Source organism: Pocillopora damicornis, chromosome 14 (assembly GCF_964200805.1).
Source record: "Pocillopora damicornis chromosome 14, jaPocDami1.2, whole genome shotgun sequence".
Taxonomy (NCBI): Eukaryota; Metazoa; Cnidaria; class Anthozoa; order Scleractinia; family Pocilloporidae; genus Pocillopora; species Pocillopora damicornis.
The window spans coordinates 3,223,550-3,249,060 of NC_142683.1; the positions used below are offsets into that span (position 1 = coordinate 3,223,550).

A 25,511-nucleotide genomic window follows, 5' to 3' on the forward strand; every position below is an offset into this window, starting at 1 on the left:
ATTGAGAGCGTAATGACCATAGAATTGCTAATTTTTTGTAATTATTTTGATGCATATTGTTGAGTTTTGTTTACTCAATGATCAAACATTTACTCTTCCGGTGGGGTCGATTGTTCACTTAATGTTAAAACGCGCAGGACACTTCAATTACTTGATTATCTAAAACTCCTTGAGTAAAGAAATAAAACTGGACGCTGCTCCAGTTTCACAAAGGTCGAGTAATCGAAATCTTTCAGTAACCTATTGTGCAATTGTGTAAGGGGTGATTATGAATAAATCTGACATCGACTCTTAAATCAGTCGATCAAACGAAGTTGATTAAAATTAGACTTAAGTTTAACGAATGGTAAAATCTGAGGTTTGCAAGGAGTTGTAAACCTTGTATGAAAACACGACACCGGGCTTAGTGTACTGCCTGCCCAGATTAAACAATTTAGTGGTAGGATTCCTAGCCCGGCAAGCCCTGATTAGCGTAAGGCCAGAGCGTTTCTTCGCACTCCAGAAACTTTTAAGCGTTAAGCAGAGAGAGTCAGCTCGCTTTGGGGGTGAAGGAGGCTAACGAACCTTTAGAAGTCCTACCGTTTTGGTTCGGTGAAATTTTTGGGGTCAGGGAGGGGAGAGTAAATCTCCTGGAGTAACCCCTAAGTCATGCCGCGCGCGAACCTGGAAACAAGTTTTCAGTCTCTGCGCTAAAATTTTGGTTGGTAACGAATTAAGCTCAGGAGGGCTGCTTTATTGATTTATTGTCGATCGCTGTTCGCGGTTGTTTTGGTGTAAAACTATGAATGACGACGAAGGAATCGACTTTCGTAAACTTGAAAATGAGCTTGCTTTAGCTGTGGAAGCGGACGAAAAATATCTTCGTGAGAACGATGCGAAATTTCGAGCTGTGAACCAGAGAGTTGGTAGCTATGAAGAGTTTCGAGACATTGTCAGCGCAGCTCATTTGAAACCTTTAGAGAGAAAAGATACTACAGGTTTGTGAAGGGGGACTAGTTTAAGTATGTCCCTCAAGACTGGATAAGATAAAGTTATGGGAAAAAATCCCATATTTATTTTCGTATATGTTTTTTTCCTTTTGTTTAACCGACTTGGAGCTTGTTTGGGAAAGACAAGACTCCTTGGTCTCGGAGTATTTGCTTCTTTGAAGAACCTCTAAGATTCACAAAAACGGCAAACTGTGCGATTCCTTTGGATGGTGGAGAAATTTGGCTGGGTTCCCTGGAGTATATTGTTCCTCCATGTTTTTCAGTTGTCACTACAGACCCAGAGCATAGCATACTGGATACTTGCTATGTGTGTATTGGCAAGGTTACTGAACAGCACCTTTAATTTCAGGGAAACCAACTGAGGCCATATATATGCACCCATCATTGGTTTGCCCCAGGATGGGGAGGGGGAAAACCCCAGGGGTATTAAACATTTTCAGGTTTTCAAATTTTTTTTTTCCACACCTGGGTGTCCATTGTGTCAAATTCTGACCATGGGGACCATACACAGCACAAATTTCTACAGAAAAATTTTGTCTCCAGTTTCACTTGGTCTTTCAAGATGGTGGCCAGGTCAAATTCCTTACCCTGAGACTTTGCATAAATTTTATAAGGGGGTCCTGTCTGAGTTGATTTCCCATGGGCAACCCTCATCCTGGGGTAAACCATTGATAGGTGTAGTAATGTAACTGAACATAACTGAAGTCAGAGTAAGCTTAAGCAGGATAACTCTTGTGGCACATGGTCAGACTTGTCTGGCATTGATCTTTCTTTGCAGAAGTTTCATTCTTTTAACCAAAGAAGTGTAAGGGACTTGCAACCCAGTTACTGAAAATTATGTTAAATTACACTTCAACAGGTGAAAACACACGCAAACAACCCTGGAATCCACATGCTCAAGGCAAGTCACAGACAGTGGTAGCAACACCAACAGCACAAAGTGCCACATTGTCTACTTCATCAAAAAATCCTAAAACTGCTCATGAATTCACCAAAATTTGGAAACGTTACTGCAAAACAGAAGAGGAAAAATACCAACTTTTGTTAAAAATTGGAGGCAATGAGCTCAGAACAATTTTCAAGGGAGAGATAAGTATGGGGTTATTAGGAGAATTTCTTCTGATTCTTAACAATTGTCTGAACGAAAAGGATTCTAGTGATATTTTTAACATCCTAACAGGACTTTCTAAGACAAACAGATTTGATCTTTCTCTAAAGTTTCTTGGGAAGGAAGAAAAAAATGCAGCATCTAGTCTCATCAAAAGACTGGAAGATGTGATCTCCAGTAGAGAAACTTTGGACAAAGAAGGTGAAGAAGAAAAGAGAAAAGACTCAAGGAGACTTTTAGAGCTGAGTGAAATATATGGCATTACCATGGCAAGTTGATCAGCAGCATTCACTTTCAAAGCTCTATAAACTTATTAACATTAAAAGTCTCTATTCACCATAAGGTTATGTAATGTTTGTTCATGGAACTTAAAATAAGACATATTTTTTGTAACACTTTGCAGAAAAAAAAACTGAGGGTGCTTCAGTAAATGCTGAATTCTGCACAACGTTAGCCCAATGTCTCAATCAGAGTTATGCTTCTGCTGTGCTATAGTCTAACCTAAATTTGTAATTGCAATTAAGTTTGGCATGCTGGAAGCACAATGTCTGAACTGGGCCCTAAAGAAATAAAGTTGAACCTGTATTGGGTGAGACAATGTTAAGTGGTTACCCTGTGCTAAGCAGTCAGTTGTCAGTCCCAAAATTCTGTGCAGTAAAATGCAGTTTAATGGAGTAAACATTGCTGCTGACTACTGAGAGCATTAGCACTCTATAGCAGTCAGCGGTTTTTGCATATGCGCATTCATTGGAATTCCATGTGCTCTTTGTTTGAGGTGTTCTTGCATTTGCTTTGAGTGTGAACTTGCAGCGTTGTGAGGAGTGTCAGCTCAACATCCAGGCAGTTTTCCACACCCCTTCCCTCCCTCTTTCCACTGTTTATTCAGCATGACAGGTGCTTGTTTCCCTTTCCTGTGTGGGCCCTCATGGTTGGGTTGCTAGGATTTGCTAGCCATAGGAGAAGTCTCCATCTAGGAGCTGGCTGCCAATAGTGGAAGCTCCTGGATGTTTCAGGCACCCAACCTCCACTTAGCAATTGCAGTTGTTAATTCCCCTTGATTACAGTAATTTCCTCTCCATTAAGCAGTCATGGTCACCTTCGAAGGAGAAACTTATAACCTTAAGTTGATCCTTGTTTTTACAGGTTGGAATAGCCTGTTAAGAGGCATTCTGATCAAAATACTGATGGACCCTTGATTTTCAATTAGTCATCAATTAATGTCCATGGACACAAATTAATTCATTTCCTCATTTAATGATTGTTCACAGTGTAATAATTAAAAAATCAATGAGGTAATCTTTGCTCTGATTGGAAAGCATTAAAGTAAGTTGATACCTGTGCATTTTACTGATGAAAATAACCAGGCTGTGGAATGGGCAAAATTCTTGTACTGCAATCACTCCTACTTCCTTTTCACTGACCCACCATTCCAACACTCCTTGGTGTTGCTATCACTTGTCTCTAAAAATTCTCACTTGAACTGGTCTCAATTTCAGTTTATGACAAGGGTGACAGGTGTTTCGTCAATTGACAATTAATTTATTGTTTAGCATTTGATTTTATCATTAACTGCATGATTAACCTATCAATAGCATAATTGCTAAGTAAGTCGATCTTCAGTCAAAAGGAATGACACGTTCTCATGAAAGTGTTCTGAATTTAGTGTTTTTCTGCTCAATCTGCTGACCCACTTTGCTGAACTGATACATATACTGGAATAGTTTTGATTGGATATCACTACAGAGTTAAGTAAATTTGTTTTGTGACCAGTTCAATTTTAAGAATTTTAATTTCATTTTTCCTTCAAGAATTGCTCCTCCTTAGATTTCTAATGAATCATGTATTATTTCTCATAGATTGCATAACTTAAGGATTATACTATTCTGTGTCCAGTCATCATGCTTTTGAGAACCATTTTTCCCTGGACTATTAGGTATGAATTTTAAGTGTTGCATAATGGGTAATGAATTGCCAAGATGCCTTCAAATTTAATCAAGGTAGAACCACCAGACATTGCAATACCTGTTGATACAATTTTGATCTCTGTAGTATCAATTATGTATGGCACGTTTTGGCCATTTTTGGAAGTTATCAAAGAATGTAGTTACATCTCTAGCTCACCAACTTCAAAGCAAGATAAGACTCAGGTTCTCACATGAATTTTAACTTTATTCACTGCATTGCAAATCTGCCTACAGACAAATGAAACAAGTAACTACTACTTTGTTTCAACTGATAAACCATCATTGAAGGGAAAATATGTTTTTTTATTACTCAATAGCTAAGAAATAAATGATGTTTGATGACAGCAATATCTAACTGAATCAATATTTTACTATGAAAATAAATTCGATATAAATTCAATTCCCATTTTGAATCTATTCAGCTATTGCCCCTTAATTGATCAAAAATTTGCAGCTTAATATTTTTGCTAGATCGTGAATAACTGCATTGTTACATTCAAAGAAAAGAAAATTGTTTGAATGTTGTCCTTCTTGACTCAATCTTCTCAAATATGTTTGTTTTCCACATTTCTCTGAATTTCTTGACAGCCTTATTGTGTTTATTATCTTACAATGGCCTTCAAAATTTGAATCAACCTCTCAGTCATGAATACATACTCTAGTTCCTCCTTAGCTAAACACTTATCAGAAAAATGCTGGCTGAACTTACAGTTCTTGGCAATGTATCACATTACAATACCCTTAAATTGATATTTTTCAGAAAATTATTACATCCTTCTTCCTAAAGAGTATGTACAACTCATAATAATCTTATTACCAACTAAATGTTATGTTAAGACCAAAGCTTTTACACAGCATTACCACAAATTATGTTAGATCTGAGATCTCTGGAAAAAAGAGAAAGTCCTTTTCCAAATCATAAGTTTTGAGTCACGGTAAGAATTGTGCCATTGCAGCAAATACTGACTACAATTGTACAATTTCCTCTTACAAGTATAAATAATTAAAATGAAGGTGTTAGATAACTCTGGAGAACCCTGATTGCTAGGTTTCCAAAACAATTGCCACCCTTTGTTTCTAGGGTGCTAATTTCTACTTTCATTCAAAGAGAAATGCACCTAATTTCATATGAATCATCAGTTGTGTACTCTGCCTCATATGGATAAAGTAATCATTTGCCACAAAGAAATGAGAATCCAAATGCTTCTTTAACTTATTTCTAAATTGAATCCACAGGGCAACAAAGGTCAACAGTTCAAAAAATATGTAACCAACTTCTGGAAGTGATACTTGCCAACAGCTTAAATAATCTGAATTACAAATTTCAACCATGTCCCTAACTTACGCCCCTTATGAAGCAATTTCAATAAAATGTACAAGTGTTACCATGAAGAGTGTAATATTTGGGCATTTTCTGTAAAGTGCTTGCTGTTTCCATGGCAAATGCAGCTTTACTATTTACAGAAAATTGACTTCTAACAGATGCATTTTGTATTACTTCGGGTCAGAAGTGTACAAGATTTTCAAGAAAAAGCCCTGTTAATTTTCAAAGTCTTTTTTGGCAGACCTCACGATCACGCATACTTTTTCTTTGAATAAAAATACCTAACATAAAGCTGCAATTGAACAAAGAAACCTTTTTTACAGGTACTGGAACCATGTAAATTTCTTGAAATCTCTGTGTGGCAATTAAATAAATGCTTCCAAGCTCACACAAATCTGTATTAGGCCACCTTAGTAATAATAGTAATATTGGAACTTGGCCCTGAGAGGGTCTATCATGTAAGGAAATTATCCATATGAAAACATGGTGTTTTCACAGAAGAATGACTAATTTAAGTATTTATAGCTTGATCACCATTAGCAGTATGTTACAAGTACATGCCATTGATTAGATAATCAGCATCATCTGTTGCAAATGGCCGCCTTTTTAATCTGCTTTTGACAATTCTTAAACGAAGGGCCACAACAAACAGCAATAAAATTGCAATCACGAGGAATATTGCTAGTGGAAGAACTGCCTTGTTCTCAATGATCTTTAGCCTGTGTGTTTCAATAACCACCACATCAGAGATGTTTTTGCTCTGGATTGGCACTTCAATCAAGGGACGCACATCCTGTTGCTGTTTGGGTTCTAAGCATGAGGAAAAAGATATTAATTAAGAGAAGCGCTTGCACATATATCAACATTAAGGTTTAGACCTTGACAAAAGCTCTAGGAAGAGAGAGAGATGGAACTGGAAGCAAGGAAATGAAAGAACAAGGTGGCAAGGGAACTAAAAGAGATTTTTAGGGGTTAACTATAAGCAGAGGAAGGAATCAAGGGTGGGGTCAGGAAGACTATGAGCTTAGAAGGGCAGAAATAACAGAGAAGAGGACTGAAAAGTTGGAGAGAAAGGGGACAAGAAGGGGAGAGAAAAAAGAACAAAAGAGAGGATAAAAGAGACTAGAAATATGAGAGGGTTTGATGGAAGAAATAAGGGAAGAGGGAACTTTAAGAACTGTATGAAAGTTTAAGTGGAGTAGATGGTGAGGGAGAAAATGGGAGAGGGTGAAAGGAATGGAGTAGGAAAGGGGTTGAGACAGGAAGGTGTGTGTTAAAGTAAGAGCAGGAAAAAAGAGGGTTGTGAAAAAAGGAGCAACAGTGTGGATAAAGGGAAAAAGGAGGGGTAAATATTGGAATCAATTCCATACCATCATGAACTCTTGCTTTTTCTGTCATTATTATAGGTTCTGTTGGCTTGGGTGGTTCTGTCTCTGGTTCTGTTGGTTCCTGCCAAGGTTTGGGTACTTGGGTTTGTATTGGTTTCTCCACAGGTTTTAGTAAAGGTACCTCTATTGGTTTCTTCTGTACAGGTACCTTCTGTACAGTTTCCTCTACTGGCCTCTGCACTGGTACCTGTACTGGCCTCTGCTCTGGTACCTGTACTGGCTTTTGCACAGGCACCTCCACTGGTTTCTGCACAGGTACATCAACTTGTTTTTGTGCAGGAATCTCTACTGGCTTTTTCTGCACTGGTTTTTCAACAGGTTTTTCTGTCTGCTTCTCCACTGCTTGTTCTAATGGATGTTCTACTTTGCTTGGAATTGTATATGGAAAATTTGGATTATTGTCAACAAATTGCCTCCATTGGTGAAAGGTGGGTTTAGCAGTTGTGGGCATAGCCTTCGTGTCACCACCAGAAGGCTGATATTGTTGAGTGTCTGTTTTTGGCATAAGTTCCTCTAGTTTTCTTTCAAGTTCCCTATCCACGTCATCAGAATTGTGTGTTGTTGCCTTCTCTTCAGTTGGTTCCTCAGCCACTTCTTTCACAGGGTTTCCAGGTCTTACAGGTCCTTTCATGTTTACATGCTGGTGTTTTGTTGGGAAATCAGGATGATTTGAGGTAACTTGGTAATAAGGCTTTTGAGATTCTTGAGAATTTTCTGAGTATTCATCTTTATCTAGAACTGGCCTTGACGGTTTTTTCGCTGACAATGATTCATGTGTGTTCTTGCTGTGATACCTATCTTTTCCAAAAGGTTGTTTTGAATGCACAGTGCTCCCTTCATAGGATTTCTGTTTCCAAGAACTCCTTAAATCTTCTTCCTCTTCATATTTGTCTTGTTCCTCAGTCGTGTACTGTCTTGAAGGTGGTTTGTATTGTGACGATCCTTGAACTCTGTCTTTTGTATTACCTAGTAGATAAATCAAGGAAAAATTAACATTTAACCCAACATCCCCTAACAGAAACAGACTTATAATCTCCCCTTACAGTATCACCTCTAAATCAAATATAAAGGCCAGGAAAATAAAGGAAATGATCACCAACTCCAGAAGTTTCTAATTGTCAAACAAATTCTTCTTGTCAATATCACAAGGAAAATAAAGAGAACAGAGCAGAGAATGTGAATTTTAGGATGTAAAAGGTGAAAAAAACCAGCCACAATTTGCTAATTCTACAGGAACAGGAGGCCACCTATTTGGTAAGGTTACAAAGCATAAATTGATTATCTGTATAAAACTTGGTTATTTCCAGGAGCTATGTGTGAGAGGGTTCAAGAAGACAAAGAATAGCATACTGAACTACAAAATAACTGTTGGCTGCATAATTCTTATGAACACACAATTATGTGGAAAAAATTTTTGTGAACAAAATCTCATTCCAATGCCTTAACCATATCTGCCATTTCAGGAATCAAAAGCTAGGATTTTCAGTAGTTTTGTACCACTTAGAAGGTCTTACAAGGCCTTTTACCGCTGTCACGTATTTTATATGTGAAAAAGTACAATTAATCTGCAGCAGAAATGTGCAGAAAAACAAAATTGCAACTCCTTTAGCTGACTTCACAGAGACAGTTTGAATAGACCGAATTGTCAGGATTGGAGAGAGTTTTGAGCAAAAATTGACGCTTAACTACTACAAAGGAAATAAATTTTAGAAAAACAGCCTTGAAATCAATTTTCGCTAAAAATAAATCAACAGAAAGAGCACAAAAAACAAAGATAAACAAAGATTCTCGGTTACTAGTGCGAACTATATTCAAGCACTCTCACCAAGGAAATCTGCAAGTGTTTAGAAATACGAAAATTAGGACAAAATATTATATTTATATTTTTGAACATTTCAAAGTGTGATGTTTCTGTTGACCCTTCACTCATCTCGAGTGAAATAATAAGGAACTTAAGGACCAGGATTAAACCTGATATCAAAATTATAGACTGGAACGAGGAAATACCCCTGCGAATTAAGAATACGTGTCCCTTGTACACGACTGTGAGAAATGTTTCCATTTGTGGAGAGACTGTACGAATAATCAGATAATAGTAATGATTTTGCTATCGCAATTTCAAGTAACTGATGCTAGAAAACAATTAAGCGATTTACATAACATACGACATAAAAACCACAAATCCTACCTTCGCGAACAGAAGGTTTAATTTCTTTCGCGGTGCCCAATTTTGCTTCTCCAGTTTTAACAGATGAAGGTCCAAACTGATTGCCGTCTATGTACGATAGTTCTTCACTTGGTCTGTCGTAAGATATCGTAGCGTAGTGATCGTGTTGTCCAAAGAGACATTTACTGGGCTTTCCGCAGTGGAACATAAAACAAACCTTCTGTAATTCCGAGAAGAATCCATCCGTATAATTTTTGTATCGCATTTGCGCGAGATCGCAGTTCCTTCGTTCGCAACACAATTTGTAACACTCTCGAGCATCGCGAACTTCATAATGTTTCAAAAACGAGGCACCATTGTCCACAGATGCTTTGGCCTCAATGATCTGTCCCTTATTCACGTGAATATTGTACGGACATCTGAAGTCATCATCACAAGAACAGACTTCGAAGAGGAAAGCCAATATGATGCCGTGAAGAAAAATCGAACGGAATCCTTTCAAATGCATCTTGTTAGAGCAAAAAGGTTTTTCCGTCGACGAAACAACCTACTACAATGTTTTTCCTCTGATTGTAGGCTTCAATATTAAGTCGATTTTACACTCAAGACAACAACAGCGTAGGCAATATGGACGCCGGGTAAATTAGCTGGCGTTCGTAAAATGATCCTTGCCCCTGGAAACAAGTGACGTCAGTGGAGAACCAAGAGAATGCGCATGCGTGTTTGGGATATAAATCATAAGGTCAAATACACTTCACCCCAGTTAGTCACGCGATTTGTCTTCGACATGGCCGACGAGCTAGCAAACTTCATAACCCTCGCTTCACCCGTGATCGACGGTAAAGCCAAAGATCTTCAAGCCTTGAGCTTGAAGATTTGGGAAAAACCAGAGCTTGGCTACGAAGAACATTTTGCCCATGGTATTCTGTGCGACTTTTTTGAGGAACAAGGTTTCGAGGTAACAAGGAGTTACACTTTGCCAACAGCTTATCGGGCGGTGTTTGGAGCTGAGAACGAAGGTCCGACGGTTGCCGTGCTTTCTGAATACGATGCATTACCTGGGGTCGGACATGGATGTGGGCATAATCTCATAGCCATAGCGGGTAACTACGAACTCAGAGTTTTGCCGAAATTACCTAATAATTACTTATTTAACAGCATAATTAACTAGATCTTCACCTTTTTCTATTATCAGACTTCACACCCGATAACAAACGGTATTACCCCCAAAGAAAAAGCAAAATGTAACTTGATTGACCCACTGAACTGGCATGGTTTTAATTTCCACCCTGGGAATTGCTCTGTAGTCATTATTTAGCTCAAAGCCAGAGAAGGGGCAAATATATGGCAATCAGCCCGTCATTAGAGATGATTTTCAGTCTCTATGACTGGCTCTGGCCATCACTGAACTTGGTTGGTTCTGCAGTTCCTGGGATTACACCTGCCTCAGGAAGCAGGGGGGGAGAGATATACCTGAGATATCCCCCATGGATATCTCAGGTAGTCAGTACCCTCTACTTCATCCATTCAATAAGGTTGAACTTGTACTCAGGACAAGAAAGAGTAAAAATAAAGTAAAGATTGTGCTTGTTGTTTTGAAACTAATTGATACTGAGTCTTGTAGACTATACTCAATACATGACCAGGGCATCTGTGACTTTGTTTTAAGGTAACTGAAAACAGTTATCCATGAACAGTATGAAGTCACAGCAGTTAAATCAACTGTAATCTTAGCAGCATCAGAATTTTAAACTGGCTAGATTTAATTTGTTCAAATTCACTCAGATGTGAAGTCTTATCTCAAAAGAGAAAATTCTGAAGTTTTGGGAAAATCTATTGAGGAATTTCCCAAGATGCTTCCCAAAAATAAAAATTCTGGACTTTCATGGGATGTTAGCATAATGATAATGATTGTCATTTCAATTGTTTGGTGGACATAAGCATGAAATTGGTTTGACTGTGAAGAGGGAAAGATGGTATTTGAGCACTTTGAATGTAGTTGGTTTGCATCTCATCTCAGATACCTGTTCCCAGCCACCTTAAGAGTTCTACATTAACTGTTTCTTTATTAACCCCAGGGGTAGGGGCAGCACTGGGGATAAAAGCAGCTATCGAGGGTGGACTCAATGCTAAGCTTATTGCCATGGGAACCCCTGCTGAGGAAGGAGGTGGTGGAAAAGTGCAGATGGTTAGTAGCGGTTGTTTCAAAGATGTAGATTTTTCCATCATGGTACATCCTGCACCTTTTAATATGGCATTCTACGTGAGCCAAGCTCTTGAGAAAGCTGAAATTGTCTACAAAGGGAAGGCAGCTCATGCAGCAGCCTTCCCATGGGAAGGACGCAATGCTCTTGATGCTGCAGTCATGGCGTACAACTCTATAAGCCTGCTCAGGCAACAGATGAAACCAACATGGCGAGTACATGGCATCATAAGTGAGGGAGGAGTTAAGCCTAATATCATCCCTGAGCAAACTAAGCTTGAATTCTGGGTGCGAACTGTGAAGAATAAAGAATGTGCAGTCCTCAAATCTAAGGTGAATGCTTGCTTTGAAGCAGCTGCAAAAGCAACTGATTGCACGGTAGAAATAACATGGGATCCCATTCCTCATGCAGGAGTGCTCACCAACAGCAAGCTGGCCTATTTGTATCAAAAGTATGCTGGGCAAATGGGTGTGGTCTTTCCATCAAGGGAAGAACAAGAAAGTATTGTGGATGGATCAACAGATTTTGGAAATGTGTCCATGGTAGTTCCTGGTCTGCATGCTCAGTTCTGTATTGACAGCTCAGTGCCATTTCATTCCCATGTCTTCCGAGCTGCTGCAGGCACACAGTACGCTCATGATCAAACTATTATTGCTGCCAAATCTCTTTGTTTTACTGCAATTGAGGTGTTGCATGATCCATCACTACTAAAAGAAATGAAAGATGAATTTTTACAAGCAGTCAAAGATGCTTAGATCACATTCTATTTTCAATTAGCTACTTTTGTTACAAGAAAGAATCTGTTTTGGGAATGTTGATTTTTGAGGCATTTGAACACAATGTGAGAAGAGTGAAAGGAGGGGGGGGGTTGGGAAAAAGCAGAAATGGCAGACCTAATTTTGCACCAGCCTCCCTTCCCTCAAAGTAATGATCAGTCCCTTAGGTGGTCTCATTGTGATGTAGCAGACATGGTGGAGTCTGGTGAGTAACTTGGACTCTTCATCAAGATGAGGTTCAAGTGCTGGCTAAGGGTACTGTAATTGTGTTCTCAACAAGAATATTTCCCTTGCAGTTCCTCTCTTCACTCAGGTGTATAAACAGCTAACAGTAAACTGTATGGGTAACTTGATAACATGTTGAGGAGTAACCCATATTGATGAACCTAGCACTCCTAAGGGTGTCCAATGATTAAATTCTCCTTACAATATCAATACATTTTCAAGCAGAAAAGGTCATGAGAAGAAAAAGAAATATCAATTTAAGGATATTGTTTGATCTAATACCAAATTCCCAAAGACAAAAATCATGAGAAATATATCAGAGACTGTGCAGAGAATTGATGTTTTCATCTTGAAAGTGAAAAGGTCAACCTTGCCCTCAGATCTCAATACCAATTCTTTTCTCCATCCTTTAATTGTTTCTTGTAATTGTAGCTCTGAGGATTTGGTAAATGGCCTCGCAGTGACATTTTTCTTTCTTCTTGTAACCTTTCTGAGTGATGTATTGACATTGTAGGGAGAAATTCCTCATTGGTCACTCCTGAAGGATCAGTTCCTCATGACAAGGAAACTGGAAAGAGCTCCATATGAATGTTGTGCCGCATAGCACTGGGAACACAAATGGTGAAACAGAGAATTAATTCTCTGTTTCACCATTTGTGTTCCCAGTGCTACGCGGCACAACATTCATATGTACCCTTACTTTCTCTTCGCCGCGATTCACCATCCTAAATCGTCCCCGACTTTCTCTGTGCGACCTCGTAGCTCAGTCGGCAGAGTAACGGTAGATCTAATCCGGAGGTCGTGGGTTCGATTCCCACCGAGGTCAAAAGATTTTTTCTTTGCCTCATGTGGTTCCCTGTTTCCCTTTATTAGGGCTAACGCCCTGTGGGTTATTCATGGGTTTAAATAGCACTTTAATTTACACTTCAGAGTTAATTCTCTGTTTCACCATTTGGAAAGAGCTCCAGTTGTGTGCCCCAGTCTCAGCTTCTGCAGACTTTTAATTATCTGTAACCATTCACTGTGGATGTGTGACATGTTAGTTATTCTAAAACCAGGGAAACCATGAAGATTTTATTTATTTTTGATTTTCCCCTTAAGTAGTTATGCTCTTCAGTGCCTTGTGATGAGAACCACGGAACTTCTTAGAAAGTCTCTATCACTTTACCATTTCACTTTATCAGAAATTTTAACTACATCCCATCACCCAGTCATACAATTTTTTAAAGTATGAAAATGTTCTTGCATGCAAATGCCATAATGATTCTTACAATTCTATGACATGCAATTGATTCATATGAACAATTCCATTGTCAAAATTCAAAGATATTTCAAAATTGTTCTCAAACATTCAAACAAAATATCAATGTATTTTGAATATTACATAACATAACATTTTAAAAAGTCATATTCTTCAGTGCCTTGTGATGAGAACCACGCAACTTCTAAGGAAGTTTCTTTATCACTTTACCATTTCACTTTATTGGCATTTTTAACTACATCCCATCACCCAGTCATACAATTTTGTTAGAGTATTAAAATGTTCCCACATACAAATGCTATAGTGATTCTGATTTGCAATTCTATGACATGCAATTGATTCAAATGAGCAACTGTGTTGGAAAAAATTCAAAGACTATATTTCAAAATTGTTCTTGAACATTCAAATTAAATATCAATGTATTTTCAAATATTACACAGCTTAACCTGAAGTGTGAACTGTAATTTTTGTCTTGGTGGTTTTTGATTTTTAACCCTTTAACCCTTAAACTCCCAAGATCTCATTAGTAATTCTCCTTACTGTCGGCCATACAGTTCTTGTGATGTTAGTTTGGAGAATTTGTCATTGGATCAACTTGTAATCCCCTGACTGATACTTTTCTTTATTCTCATCACTTGTCTGCTTGATATTATATTGATATCGTAAGGAGAAATTCTGTCTTGGTCACTCATTAGAGTGACTAGCAGCTGACTTCTCCTTATAATGTCACCCCATGAAGGTCAAAAGAATAACGGACATGATCCCTAAGTAAAGAAGCCCTTGACTGTTCAACAAATTCTCCTTGCTAGCTCCTTGGAAATGTCTAGAAAACAGTATGGAGAATATGCATACTGATGTTAAGGTGAAAAGGGTTTAATGCTTAAACTCAGCAGTCTAGGTTCATCTAGAAATCTCCCAGTCATAGCATCTTTCAAAGAAAACACCCATCGTCTAAAATTATGTACTATTTAAATAATTCATACATCATACAGTTTTAAATAACTTTTCAAAACAATTTGACGTCTTTCTTCACTATTCTCAATGCCATTAAAGCTCCACCAATTCCAGCCATCAATGCTGACATGAGTACAGTCCTCTTCACAACCTGAAACAATAATAATTCAAATATGGGCACCATTTTCAGTCCACCCTGTTATCTAAACAGTCTTTGTGAGGTGTTTACTTAATTGTACCAGGGGCTACAAGATCCAATGATTACCCTTTGACAGACAGAATGAGATTAATTTTCAATGTAAAACCTGTTGTTTTTGAGGTGACAGACATGCAAGTGATGACTAACATCAAAGGACAACTTCCCAGTGCTAATAGAATAGTCATGCTTAACCCTTTTCCTTCGAAGACTGACGAGCTTCTAATTTCTCCTTACAATATCACCCCAGAATCACTCATTTAAGTCACAAGAATAAGAGAAATGATCAACAATGAAAGGAGTTCTTGATTGTTTAACAAATTCTCCTTATCAGCACCTTAAGAAATTTACTAAGAACAGTATGGAGAATATGCATGCTGATGTTAGGGTGTAAAGGGTTAGGGAACAAAGTTTTATTTAAGTAGTCAGCAAGAAGAATTTTGAGTCTACTCTTGAGAATGAAAAAAGAAAATTGAAAAGTTTTGTATCTGAGTACTGACCTTTTCCTGCCATTCTGATCTGTCAATGACAGTCTTGTAAGGTATCTGAGAAAACGACACCTGAAGAAGCAAAGGAATTGAGTAACAGAACAACACTTCAGAAACAGGCTGCAAGGTTTTGAAAATGACTAGCCTGTAATGCAACAATCACATTAGGTAAGCTCCCAATGGTTTATCTGCCTAGCTAGCTTTGATTTTTAGTGGATAGAGCAGGAAGGGGGCTAGGAAAGACCCACACCCTCCTCTCTCCTTCTTATTAACTATCACCCACCCCCCTGGTACAAAGTTCTTCCCCTTCCACTCTTCCTAGCCTTTCCCTGCTGAAAAATTCAATGATGGCAGCTATGATTTTCACCAAAAAACTATTAAGCACTAGTGAGCCAAAATAGCACCATTGCTGCAGGCTGGAGAAAGATCCATTGTGGTACTTACCATGGTATAAAGGGGAATAAATGTTTTTGGCATCAGCCAGTGGAGTAAGTTGAACAGTTTCTTCTTCATAAGGAAAACTGGAGATGTCACCAAGGATCTCATCTGCAAGAAACACTGTGTGAGACCTCTAAAAGCTATTACTTTTAATACACTTAATTTAAATAATTGACGAATAGATTCCATTATGCCATGCACCTTTTCAGTGATGGGGCACAAATGATGCAGAAATGTGGTAAAAACAAAAAGAGGCAGACTGCTGCAGCCACGTATGTCACTGATGTAAAATTGACAGAATACCTCTATGTAGTTGTACATTGCTAAATCACACATAGCTTCTACATCCTTGTTTCGTGTTCTTGAGTACTCCTGTAGTGCAGCACCTGTGTAAGGTGAAATTTTATCATTAGTTTTTAAAACCATATTAATATATTAGAATTCTGATCATGTAATAATCAAGTAGTAATATATAATTATGACAATTCTGATAGTGGAGCTCGCAGAGCATAGCCCCATATTTATACAAAACAGGAGTTAACCATTGAGCCGAAAAAATTTGGTTGTACACCTGTACGACCGTACAAGGTGCTACTTTTAACATGTGTGGTCAACTGTACCACAGGCACACCAACGCCACAGCTTTGTCCAGTAGTCCAGTGGTCAGTACACTGGGCTCCGAGTCGGACAACCTGGGTTCTAGTCCTGGCTGGAGCAAGGCGTTGTGCCCTTGAGACATGCGGGAAAAATAAAAATGCAAGCTCCGCTTTTAGGCTTGGCTAAATCTATATATTAATCACAGAGATAATTTTAATTAAAGTAACACAGCCATTACAACAAGTTAAACAATACTAATGATGACAGTAATGATTTTAATAAAAGCGACAGGAACAATGGTGATGTTGGAACACATGTAATACAATTACTTAAGCCTCCCAGAAGTGATTAACATCTAATTTCTCTCTACAATATCCATACATTATCCAGCAAACAGGTCATGAGAAGACTCAACCATATCTAATAGAAGTTGTTGTCTTAATCTAACACCAAATTCTTGTAACTAATTTAAAAGGAAATATGTAGTAGCTGGAGGAGAGAATTGACCATCAGATCTAGGAGTTAAAGGGTTAACAGCTAGCACTACAAGGTTAAAGCTACTACAAATCCATTAGTAGTACTTTTTGTTATGTGGTTTAGTGGGACTGTAAATTTGAAAAGAATTAGTCAACGGCAACTACATGTAAATTGTGATAGTGTATTCTGATTGTTCGGGTGAGTGTAGTCCTGAGAAAGACTGTTGTCCGTAAAGATGACTGACATTTCAACAACCTGAGCGGAAGTAATCTTCTTCAGTCACTATGAAGTCACTAATTCTGATGACAACCTCTGCTCAGGTTGTCAAAACCTCTCCCCAACAACAGTCCTTCTCAGGACTACACCCACCCAAAAAATCAGACTACACCATCACATGTTACCCCCCAGTTCAAACCATTTGCTGTAATGGCAAATAAATTATTAAAAAAAGAAAACTCAGCACTAACCAAAGTCATTATTATGTTTTTCTAGTATTCCATCAAGTACCAGACAATCCTCAAATGCCTGAAACAAAGAAAATGAGAATATTTGTGAAATATAACTCTAATTATTACTTCCTTTGAGAGCAACCATCCATGTGAGTGTCAGTTTATCTAGAAAATGAGTTTATGAGTTCCTGTTATTGCAGATTGTGAGATGAGGTGACAAAACCTAGCTGTTGGTAAATATGAATTTGTTGTGTTCTTGGGAAAAACACTTCCCTTTCATAGTGCCTATCTCCACCCAAGAGTATAAATGAATACTGGCAAGTTGTCTGGGAAGTCTGATGAAATACTAGGGAGGGGTAACCTTGAAATGGACTAGCATGCCATCCAGGGGGGTGGAGAGGGAGTGGTGATACTCGTAAATGCATCATGCTAAGGAAACTGGGATAAGCTCCGGCTGGGATGGCAACTTAGCTCCAGTATAGACTTAACCTTTTTTATTGCTGTAGATTAGCATGACATGGCAAGATGCATTGCATCTCCTTAAGATGACAGATGAAATTTGCTCCCTCTTATCCCTACCCTTTCCTTTCATGTAAATCAATCTTTGCAGCATACAATTTGGACTCAAATATGAAAAGATTCGTTAGAAAAGTCTCCTTGAAAATCAATAGCAAACAGAAACCCTTATTGATAATTTAATAATTCAGTAATCCTACACTTATTTTGTAAGTTTTTGTTCTTACACAATTTGTTCCTTGACCATAAAATGGAACCATTGCATGAGCGGCATCACCAATAATCACAAGTTTGTCAGAAACATGGTAGGGCTTACACTGACAAAAAGAAAAAATTGTAAGGAAAAAAACAAACAAACAAACAGAAACAAGCAATTAGAAATGACAAAGTCATTTAATTTGAAAGGAATCAACTTACTCAACCTGTTATGTATGTTAGTGTTCCAAACTTATTTGTGAAAATTATATTTAACTGTATTGTATTGGTAACAAGAGCCAGCTTCAATTTGTAGACTTTGTCTGGCTCTTGCCTTGCTCTTGCCCAACTCCTGTTAGCCTTGTTCAGCTGGTCATTGTCTGAACAAGAGCGTAACATTTGTCCAGCTTGTTAGCTGAAAGCTACACAATTTTTTTGTCCAGGTCACATCAGGCCACATTCAGGCTCCAAATTTTCAAAGGGGTTATTCAATTTTACAAAAGTTGATTAATCTAGGAGGACTTCTTTAATACTAGGCATAATGCAACTAAATAAAAGAGGAACATTTAAATTTTACCTTAATAGATACCATAGGACCAGTCGGATTTCTGAAAAATTCTTCCAACAGTTTTTCTCTAGCAAAATAAAAAGTACAGATACACACAAACTTGAAAAGTAAATTCTTATCTCCATAAATTAACCATAGAAGATCACTAGCTTCTGGTTAAAAAAGACTGTCCTTGTCAACCCAAAACTTTTCTTACGAAGGTATCGAAGAAAAAAAAAGGACTGTGACATACTTACATGTACTATAACTTGGAAATACACGAACTTACATGAGATACATAGGCAATAGTTAATTAGTAAAAGAGTTAAGTCTGTACTTGGGAAAAGCTTATCTTGGTTTCCAACTAGCGTGGAGTGACTAGGAGTATCACTTCTCCCCCCTGGATGGGATGCTAGTCCATGGCAAAGAAAAATATCGATGAGGGGATTAAGTTGATCTGATCCCAAATTCTCCAAACTAACATCCTATGAACTGTATGGCAGACAGTAAGGAGAATTACTGATGAGATCTTGGGAGTGAAAGGGTCAAAAACTTACTCTCCCATGAGGTTCAGGAAATCTGGGAACTCTGCATTAAAAAAGGTCAAGACATCATCCTAAAAACACCAAATGGAAAGATCAATAGATAATATTTCAAGTCTGGTTTCATAAAATCAGTTGATAACGTAAATTGACTACCATTAAGAGTTTAAAAGCTCATGTTAGTCTTCGTCTTCATTATCATTTGCTCTGATGAAGGGCTAACACCCATAACGTGTCAAAGTCTTTATGGTGGCCAATTTATATTATCAACTCAGTTAATAAAACCAAATTATCTTGTTGTACTCTCCCTCCAGCACAGCACCACAGTTTCATTATTAAAAAATAATTGAGTTTGGTGCATCATATTATCCTTTTAACGTATTTTGATGCAAAACAGAAAAACCACAAAACACATTAAGAATCATTAATTTTGTCTAAATTAAAATTCACTTTATTCAATAAGAAAATGTTACCTTTGTTTTCAACTTGTCAAATTGGTCAAATGGTAAGAACAATGTGCAGGTGAAGGATTTATCCTTAAGGAAAAATGATTACTTACCATTAAATAGAAAACAAATCATATATATCATAAATCATTGATAACCATCTAGAAAAAAGACTAATAAAATACTCTTTGACACCCTGAATATAAAGCTACTTCTGATCGTTATATGACCAATGGAGCAGTTTTAGGCAGATTTATCATCAGTATCATTTTCTTCTTTGCTCAATGACAATTAGTGGCCAAAAGGGTAATTTGCTAAACACCAGATCACATGGTGTCTGGGTTCAAGCCCAAGACAAGTCTTGTGATGTGATCTAAGACAAGAAACCTTTCTCTTAAATTGCAAGGCCTATTTCAGTTAATAAACAATATTATCAGTTGAGGTTTTTGTGATATCCAGAATAACCAAGGTTGAGGTTAGGGTTATCAGCCGAAACTGAAGACTAATAACCCTTACTGAGACCTTGATTATTCTGTCGATGTATTTATGAACAAATAAAAATATACAGATCAGCAAGCAACCCAAAGCAAGAACTTGACACGACTACCCTTAGAAATAATGCACTGCAGTCATGCATGACATGATTACTCGTGACCTTGAATGTCCTCAACATGATTATTGTATAATCTGTAGTTAGATGACGAGGTCCCAGGTGCTGATTTCAAAATTTACTGTGAGCTCTCAGCCAATCAGAAAAGAGATAGTGAGTTGAATGTATAATAAGGAGTATTATTGGGTACTGTTAAACTATCATCAGATGGATTATCTGATATTGAGTAACCCCAAATCATCAACTTATTTTCTACCTGATTTGGTAAAGCTATCATCATGAATGTCTGTCTTGGCCAGATGTGTAAATAATTCACTGCCATGGCAAACTGTATATTAAAAAAAAATAATACACTGAGATTGTTTCATAACCACTCCAACATTAAGATTGAATTTTCAGGGAACATAGATGACAAAGATCAGTGAAACCCAAATGTTGGCATCTTGTAGCCCTGCATGTCTTAAATATATCAATCATCTTTCTTTGTTATTTAATATGGGGTAAATGATAAAAAGACATCTTAAACCTCTCCATCCTTGGTTGGGGCAAGGCAAAGCTCTTTATAACCATGAGGAATGTATTCTTGACTGAAATCAAACCTGTAAACCAGACAGAAAAGATAAGCAAGCATAAGCACTCTCTCAATCCAAACATTTATGTATGAAGTAGAAAATAACAAATTTTTTTTTCACATTTCTTACATGAATCTATCCCTATTTCTAATACTTCCCTCAATTTATGTCATCTCTTAATCCTTACACCTTAACATCAGTATGTATATTCTCCATACTAGGTTCCATACCTTTCGTAAGGTGTTGACAAAGAGAATTTGTTTAACAATCGCAAGCTTCTTTAGTTGGTGATCATTTCCTGTATTCTCATGACTTTAATGAGTGATTCAGGGGTGATAAAGCAAGGAGAAATTAGATGCTAATCACTCTCCCGGATCAAAGGGTTAAAACCACTCACACCACCATCTCGTCCTTCTCTAAAAGTTCAGTTCACACAGGCCCTCAAATTTTGCCATTTGCTTCTCTCATTGTTGTATTATTTGTCTGTAGGATGTACTTATAAATAACAAATACAAGATACATTATGCTTTCAAGGTATTCCTGTACATCTACCCAGGTTTATTGCGACACACAATTGAAATTTGCACTAAAGAATGCCTTGCATCCCTCACCTTGGTCTTCTCATAAGCTCTCTTCTCAGTGCAGAGTAGGCTCCATCACAGCCCAAAATAATGTCAGCATCAACTTCTAACTTTTCATCGTCATTTCCTTTGCTGTGAACAAATCATCCAGATGGCAACTCAGTCATTCCTGCAATATCTTTTAACTGTTTGAGACACACAAGCAAATGTATCAAATGTGACTCCTACCACTTGAAGGTAAGATGGCCTCCCTCAATATCAGCAGCAATAAGTTTGTGCTCAAAGTGTATGCGAACGTCTGGGTAAGTTTCTGCAACTGAACCAACACAGGCCAGAAAGAGTACTTTACCAACAGTACCAGTTATAGGAAATCAGTGAATTAAGAAGACAGTATCAACAAAACTTTTTTCGTCTTTAAGGTTTTTCCCCATTCATTCCTTGCACCAAAACATTAGTATTCACTTTTTCCAGACTGTTCTGGGATATGTGCACTCAGATACTAGCCCTGATCCAAACTTTCTTACCTGTGAGGAGATCATTGTTCAGCTTCTGCCTTTCAACTGACAATAGATGCTAAATAGATAAAAAAAAGTGTGTTCTATCTATAATTGATAATCAGTGAGCTCAAGAAACAATACACATGGATGTTGAGAATATCTTTCACCCTTCATACCCCAAAATCAGTATGCATACAGTGGTGAATCTAAGGAAGGGGCCCGAGGGGCCTCAGCCTCACCCTTATTTTGGGTAAAAGAAAAAAGAATCGTAGAAGGAAGAAAAGCTGGCAAGGCTGAAGCAACAAAAAACCAGGTACTTCCCTCCCTTAGCTCAAGGTCTGGATCTGCCACTGGCATATTCTTCATACTGTTATCTACATTTTCCTTTGGTGCTGACGAGGAGAACTTGTTTAATAATAAAGAGCTTCTCAACTTGGTGATCATTTCCTTTATTCTCCTTACCTTAGTGTGTGGTTCAGGGGTGACATTCTAGGGAGAAACTAGATGCTAGTTTCTCTTCAGTGTCAATAATAAATAATAATAATAATAATAACTTTATTTAAGTGTCAGTGTATTTTAGCACTGCTGTGCTAATTGGGGACACTGTAAATAAGGAAACAAATATCGTAAATAAACAGAAACTCGTTAAAAACCCCAACTGGTAGGAGGCAAACCAGTTGGCTATTTACAAAGCGTGCAGGAGTTGAATTCGGGGCCACCGAAGACAAATCCATCCAGTGGCAGGGAGGAGAACTTGAACCCGGGACCTCCGGCTTACAAGTGCAGCGCCCTAACCACTAGGCCACGCTCGCCTCCTATAAAAAGGGTTACAAAAAAAAAGGGTTAAACACACATAAACTTCTGTTCTAACCTGTCCTTTCTTTCCATATGGAATGGGTGTTGTGTTTCCACTATGAGAATGAATCATACGGGCATGCATAGGGATGCCAAGTGCCATAACCTAGAGAATGAAGAGTGTAAAAATTTAAGAAAGAATTAAAGTTATTCGCAATGCTTTAAACATCACTCATTTCCTACCATTTCAATGTTGTATACTGATTCTATCAGTTGAATCCTTTAAACCCTTACATCAGTATACATATTCTCCATTCTGTTCTACAGAAACTCCTGTAGTACTGACTAGGGAGAATTTTTCAATAATCAAGAGCTAATTGTAAGGTAAACGCTTCAAGCTTCTTAAGCTTGTGATCACTTTTTTTTTTTTCTCTCAGAACCTTAAAGTTTGATTGAGGGGTGATCATACAGGGAGAAATTACATTTGTCCTTTCAGAGAACTCAGATTTACCACTGTTCTATAACAGTGACAAATGTTTCACAATTAGTATTATTTAGAGTTCCACTGTGGCAATTATGCTTGAGAAAAATTTTTTTTTTCAGGAACTTATAGATAGCTCATTATCATAAATGTGTTATTCTCTGTCTTCAAAATTTCAGTATTACCAGGCTTTCTGCTCCCACAGCTCGTAATGATTCAATTCCTCTGACAGAGAGTGCAAGATTGACACTTCTACCTCTTTGGGCCACCTCCTTGCGAGGATCTAAACATCCAAAAGACATATCTTTAAAAATCTGTGAAACAAGATGTTTAGTTTTAAATCAAAGGAGAGGCACCCCATTCATGTCACTCAAGGAAAAGTATGTTGCAGTGATTTTCTCTGCTTTTCAACTTCTTTTTACAATCCTGAATCTTCAAGAGCATGCTGTTTTTGATCCACTTTGCAGAATTTATCTCTAGTTGAATTATTCATATTGTTATTTTCTTATCTTACAACAATGGCTCTGCTTAGCCACAGGGTTATGCAAAGCATATCATAGAAAGAGACTAAGATTGTTACCTTCCCAGCCTTGTGTTTCTGTTTTGCCCCTTGGAATAAATCAATTCATACAAAACTGAAAAGTGAGTGGACGCCCTTACTAGGCCTTCAATGGTACATGTCACTCACCAAGATATGATTTCCAAGTCTCAAGTTGGAAGTGTTGTTTTAGTTTTCAACATTTTGAATCATGATAATTCCTGGCCCAAATTCTAAACTCTGTCACTCCCAGGAGTGACCACATATAAACTCTCCTTACATCATCAAAACAACATCAAGCTGACAAGTAATGAGAATAAAGAAAAAAATTCTTCCAAATTCCAATGCCAAATTCTCCAAACTTAAGTCATAGGAATTGTGTAACAGGCACTTTGGAGAATTACTAGTGAGATCTTGGGGCTGAAAGGGTTCAAAAGAGAGTGACACACTAAGCACACGTCTGCCCCCCCCTTCCTTCCAATATTGAACCTACAGAATCAAAACTAACTTGAAAATCACCTTTGCGAGCTTCAAACACATCTACTTTAAACCCACGTTTTGCAAGGTACACTGAAATCAAGGCACCTGCCTGCAAGATTTAACTTTCACAATTAAAAAAAAAAAAAAAACAAATGATCCAATGTGATCAAACATTAGTAAATATTCATCATACAGTGGGCTTCACATGCTGACAAGCTTAAATGACCAAGTGAATAGGTCGAGATTGTGAAAATTGCACTTGCTCAAAAAGTGACTACGATGGAGTATATGATTGATGACAGAAAAGACTACAATGGGGTCGGGGTAGGGGTAGGGGCAGAGGCTCTGAGAGACAAGCAACACATACCCAGTAAAAACTGACCCAAGTCCTCCCCCCTCCCCCACAAGTGAATCCTGTTCTCAGAGATCAAGAAGAGCAAGATCATTATTAAGTTTGATTGCCATTGCTTGTTTTGATCACTCAAAACTAAAAAAAGTGCTTGTAGCTAGTTCACATTCTATGATCATGACTCCTAGGCAACTTTCTGAAGTTAACATAAAGAAAAGTTTTCCGGCAGTTTTAGAAAATACTGAATCAAAACGTCTTTGCACTGTCAAAACATTTCAAAGAAAACCGCTATGAGTTTGGAGAATTTATTTGGTAAATCTTTTTATTTTTTTGAGTGATCTTTTCGCCATTCAGTAAATCCTTCACTAACCAAGCATATTTGATAAATGCTTCTAGATATCGGCCACGTTCTTTATCTTATAATTAGGCCCAAGCCATAATTAACGTCCCAGGCCGCATAGATACTACGCTCAGTCAATAACGCATATTTATACACAAAGCGCTTTTTTGTCTATGCGTAAGTTATTTCCATCGATTTAAAGAAATCGTAACCATTTTTCTCTTAGCTCATTTACCTCATCATTTTTATGCTCTACGCGAAAGAAAGGCGAATGAAACCTGCAATGTGTTCAGGTTACCTAATTCAAACGCGTGAAAGACGCACTACCCATGAAAGCATGCATTGATTGAGTTACAGGCTGCACCAAAACCAAATTCAACAGAGCACAATTTCCGCTAGATCTCCACTTGCCATCAAAATACTCGAAGAACACTCCGAGAGATCCTTACCAATCCACCACCTACAACAACAACTGTCTTCGTAGATTTCTCGTCTTGCACAACTTTTGCCGCCATGTTTTCTCACCTTTTCGCGTGTAGTATCACGTGATTTGTGATATAACTAAACCGCGAAAGTTCGGAAACTGGTCAAACATCCAGTACTATACCAGTGTACGAACTTCGGCTTCGGCATTTTGTTGTAAAATAATTTCCACTGTCGTGAAGCGTTTATATGCTCAAAATTGACTTCTTTTTTGTATCATATATTTGATTATTTACCAAGAGAGTTGATCTTTCGCTACCGCTAAAGTAGATTCGAAGAATGTGACAGGAATATGTTCCGCCACGGAATAATCAAACTTGTTCTGCGTGCGTTAAGTGATGTATCTGATCAGGTACTTTCAGGTAGATAAGTGCGTAGATCGTCAAATAAACCCACGTTTGGTGAGAAATTTGTGCCTAAGAATCGCTGTAGAACGTGAGTAAGCCTTGATTCCCACACGGAATTTGGTATCGTATCGTAATGTGTAGCGATTTTTTTTAAGCTCATAAAGTGATAACACAAGTGGGAAACTAT

General features: G+C 37.8%; 4 protein-coding genes across 6 annotated transcripts; 2 read left to right on the forward strand and 2 right to left on the reverse strand.

The window, feature by feature from the left end:
• Positions 1-681: 681 nt before the first annotated feature.
• LOC113664821 (dynein axonemal assembly factor 19) lies at positions 682-3,436 on the forward strand. The gene is made up of 2 exons (XM_027180443.2): positions 682-977; positions 1,849-3,436. The coding sequence occupies exons 1-2, from the start codon at positions 782-784 to the stop codon at positions 2,373-2,375; spliced, it is 723 nt and encodes a 240-aa protein (XP_027036244.2). The 5' UTR covers positions 682-781; the 3' UTR covers positions 2,376-3,436.
• An 812-nt stretch (positions 3,437-4,248) lies between these two features.
• LOC113664822 (uncharacterized) lies at positions 4,249-9,616 on the reverse strand. The gene is made up of 3 exons (XM_089193313.1): positions 8,962-9,616; positions 6,756-7,739; positions 4,249-6,195 (listed from the first exon to the last, which is right to left on the reverse strand). Exons 1-3 carry the CDS (start codon positions 9,446-9,448, stop codon positions 5,933-5,935), a joined length of 1,734 nt encoding a protein of 577 aa, XP_089049439.1. The 5' UTR covers positions 9,449-9,616; the 3' UTR covers positions 4,249-5,932.
• Positions 9,617-9,686: 70 nt separating this feature from the next.
• Positions 9,687-12,359, forward strand: LOC113664823 (xaa-Arg dipeptidase). Its single transcript, XM_027180446.2, has 2 exons — positions 9,687-10,043; positions 11,019-12,359. The coding sequence occupies exons 1-2, from the start codon at positions 9,728-9,730 to the stop codon at positions 11,897-11,899; spliced, it is 1,197 nt and encodes a 398-aa protein (XP_027036247.1). The 5' UTR covers positions 9,687-9,727; the 3' UTR covers positions 11,900-12,359.
• Positions 12,360-13,217: 858 nt separating this feature from the next.
• On the reverse strand, positions 13,218-25,046 carry LOC113664825 (kynurenine 3-monooxygenase). Of its 3 annotated transcripts, none has more exons than XM_089193314.1 (18): positions 24,944-25,046; positions 23,845-23,914; positions 22,973-23,070; positions 22,383-22,472; positions 21,539-21,587; positions 21,243-21,330; positions 21,045-21,146; positions 20,388-20,460; positions 20,118-20,189; positions 19,279-19,341; positions 18,821-18,879; positions 18,294-18,351; positions 17,749-17,838; positions 17,024-17,081; positions 15,786-15,868; positions 15,489-15,590; positions 15,057-15,116; positions 13,218-14,511 (listed from the first exon to the last, which is right to left on the reverse strand). In XM_089193314.1, exons 1-18 carry the CDS (start codon positions 25,007-25,009, stop codon positions 14,413-14,415), a joined length of 1,380 nt encoding a protein of 459 aa, XP_089049440.1. In that variant the 5' UTR covers positions 25,010-25,046; the 3' UTR covers positions 13,218-14,412. The 3 variants fall into 3 exon arrangements, with proteins under 3 accessions (XP_089049440.1, XP_089049441.1, XP_089049442.1); XM_089193315.1 differs by having other exon boundaries at positions 24,793-25,031; XM_089193316.1 differs by having other exon boundaries at positions 24,730-25,027.
• Positions 25,047-25,511: the final 465 nt, after the last annotated feature.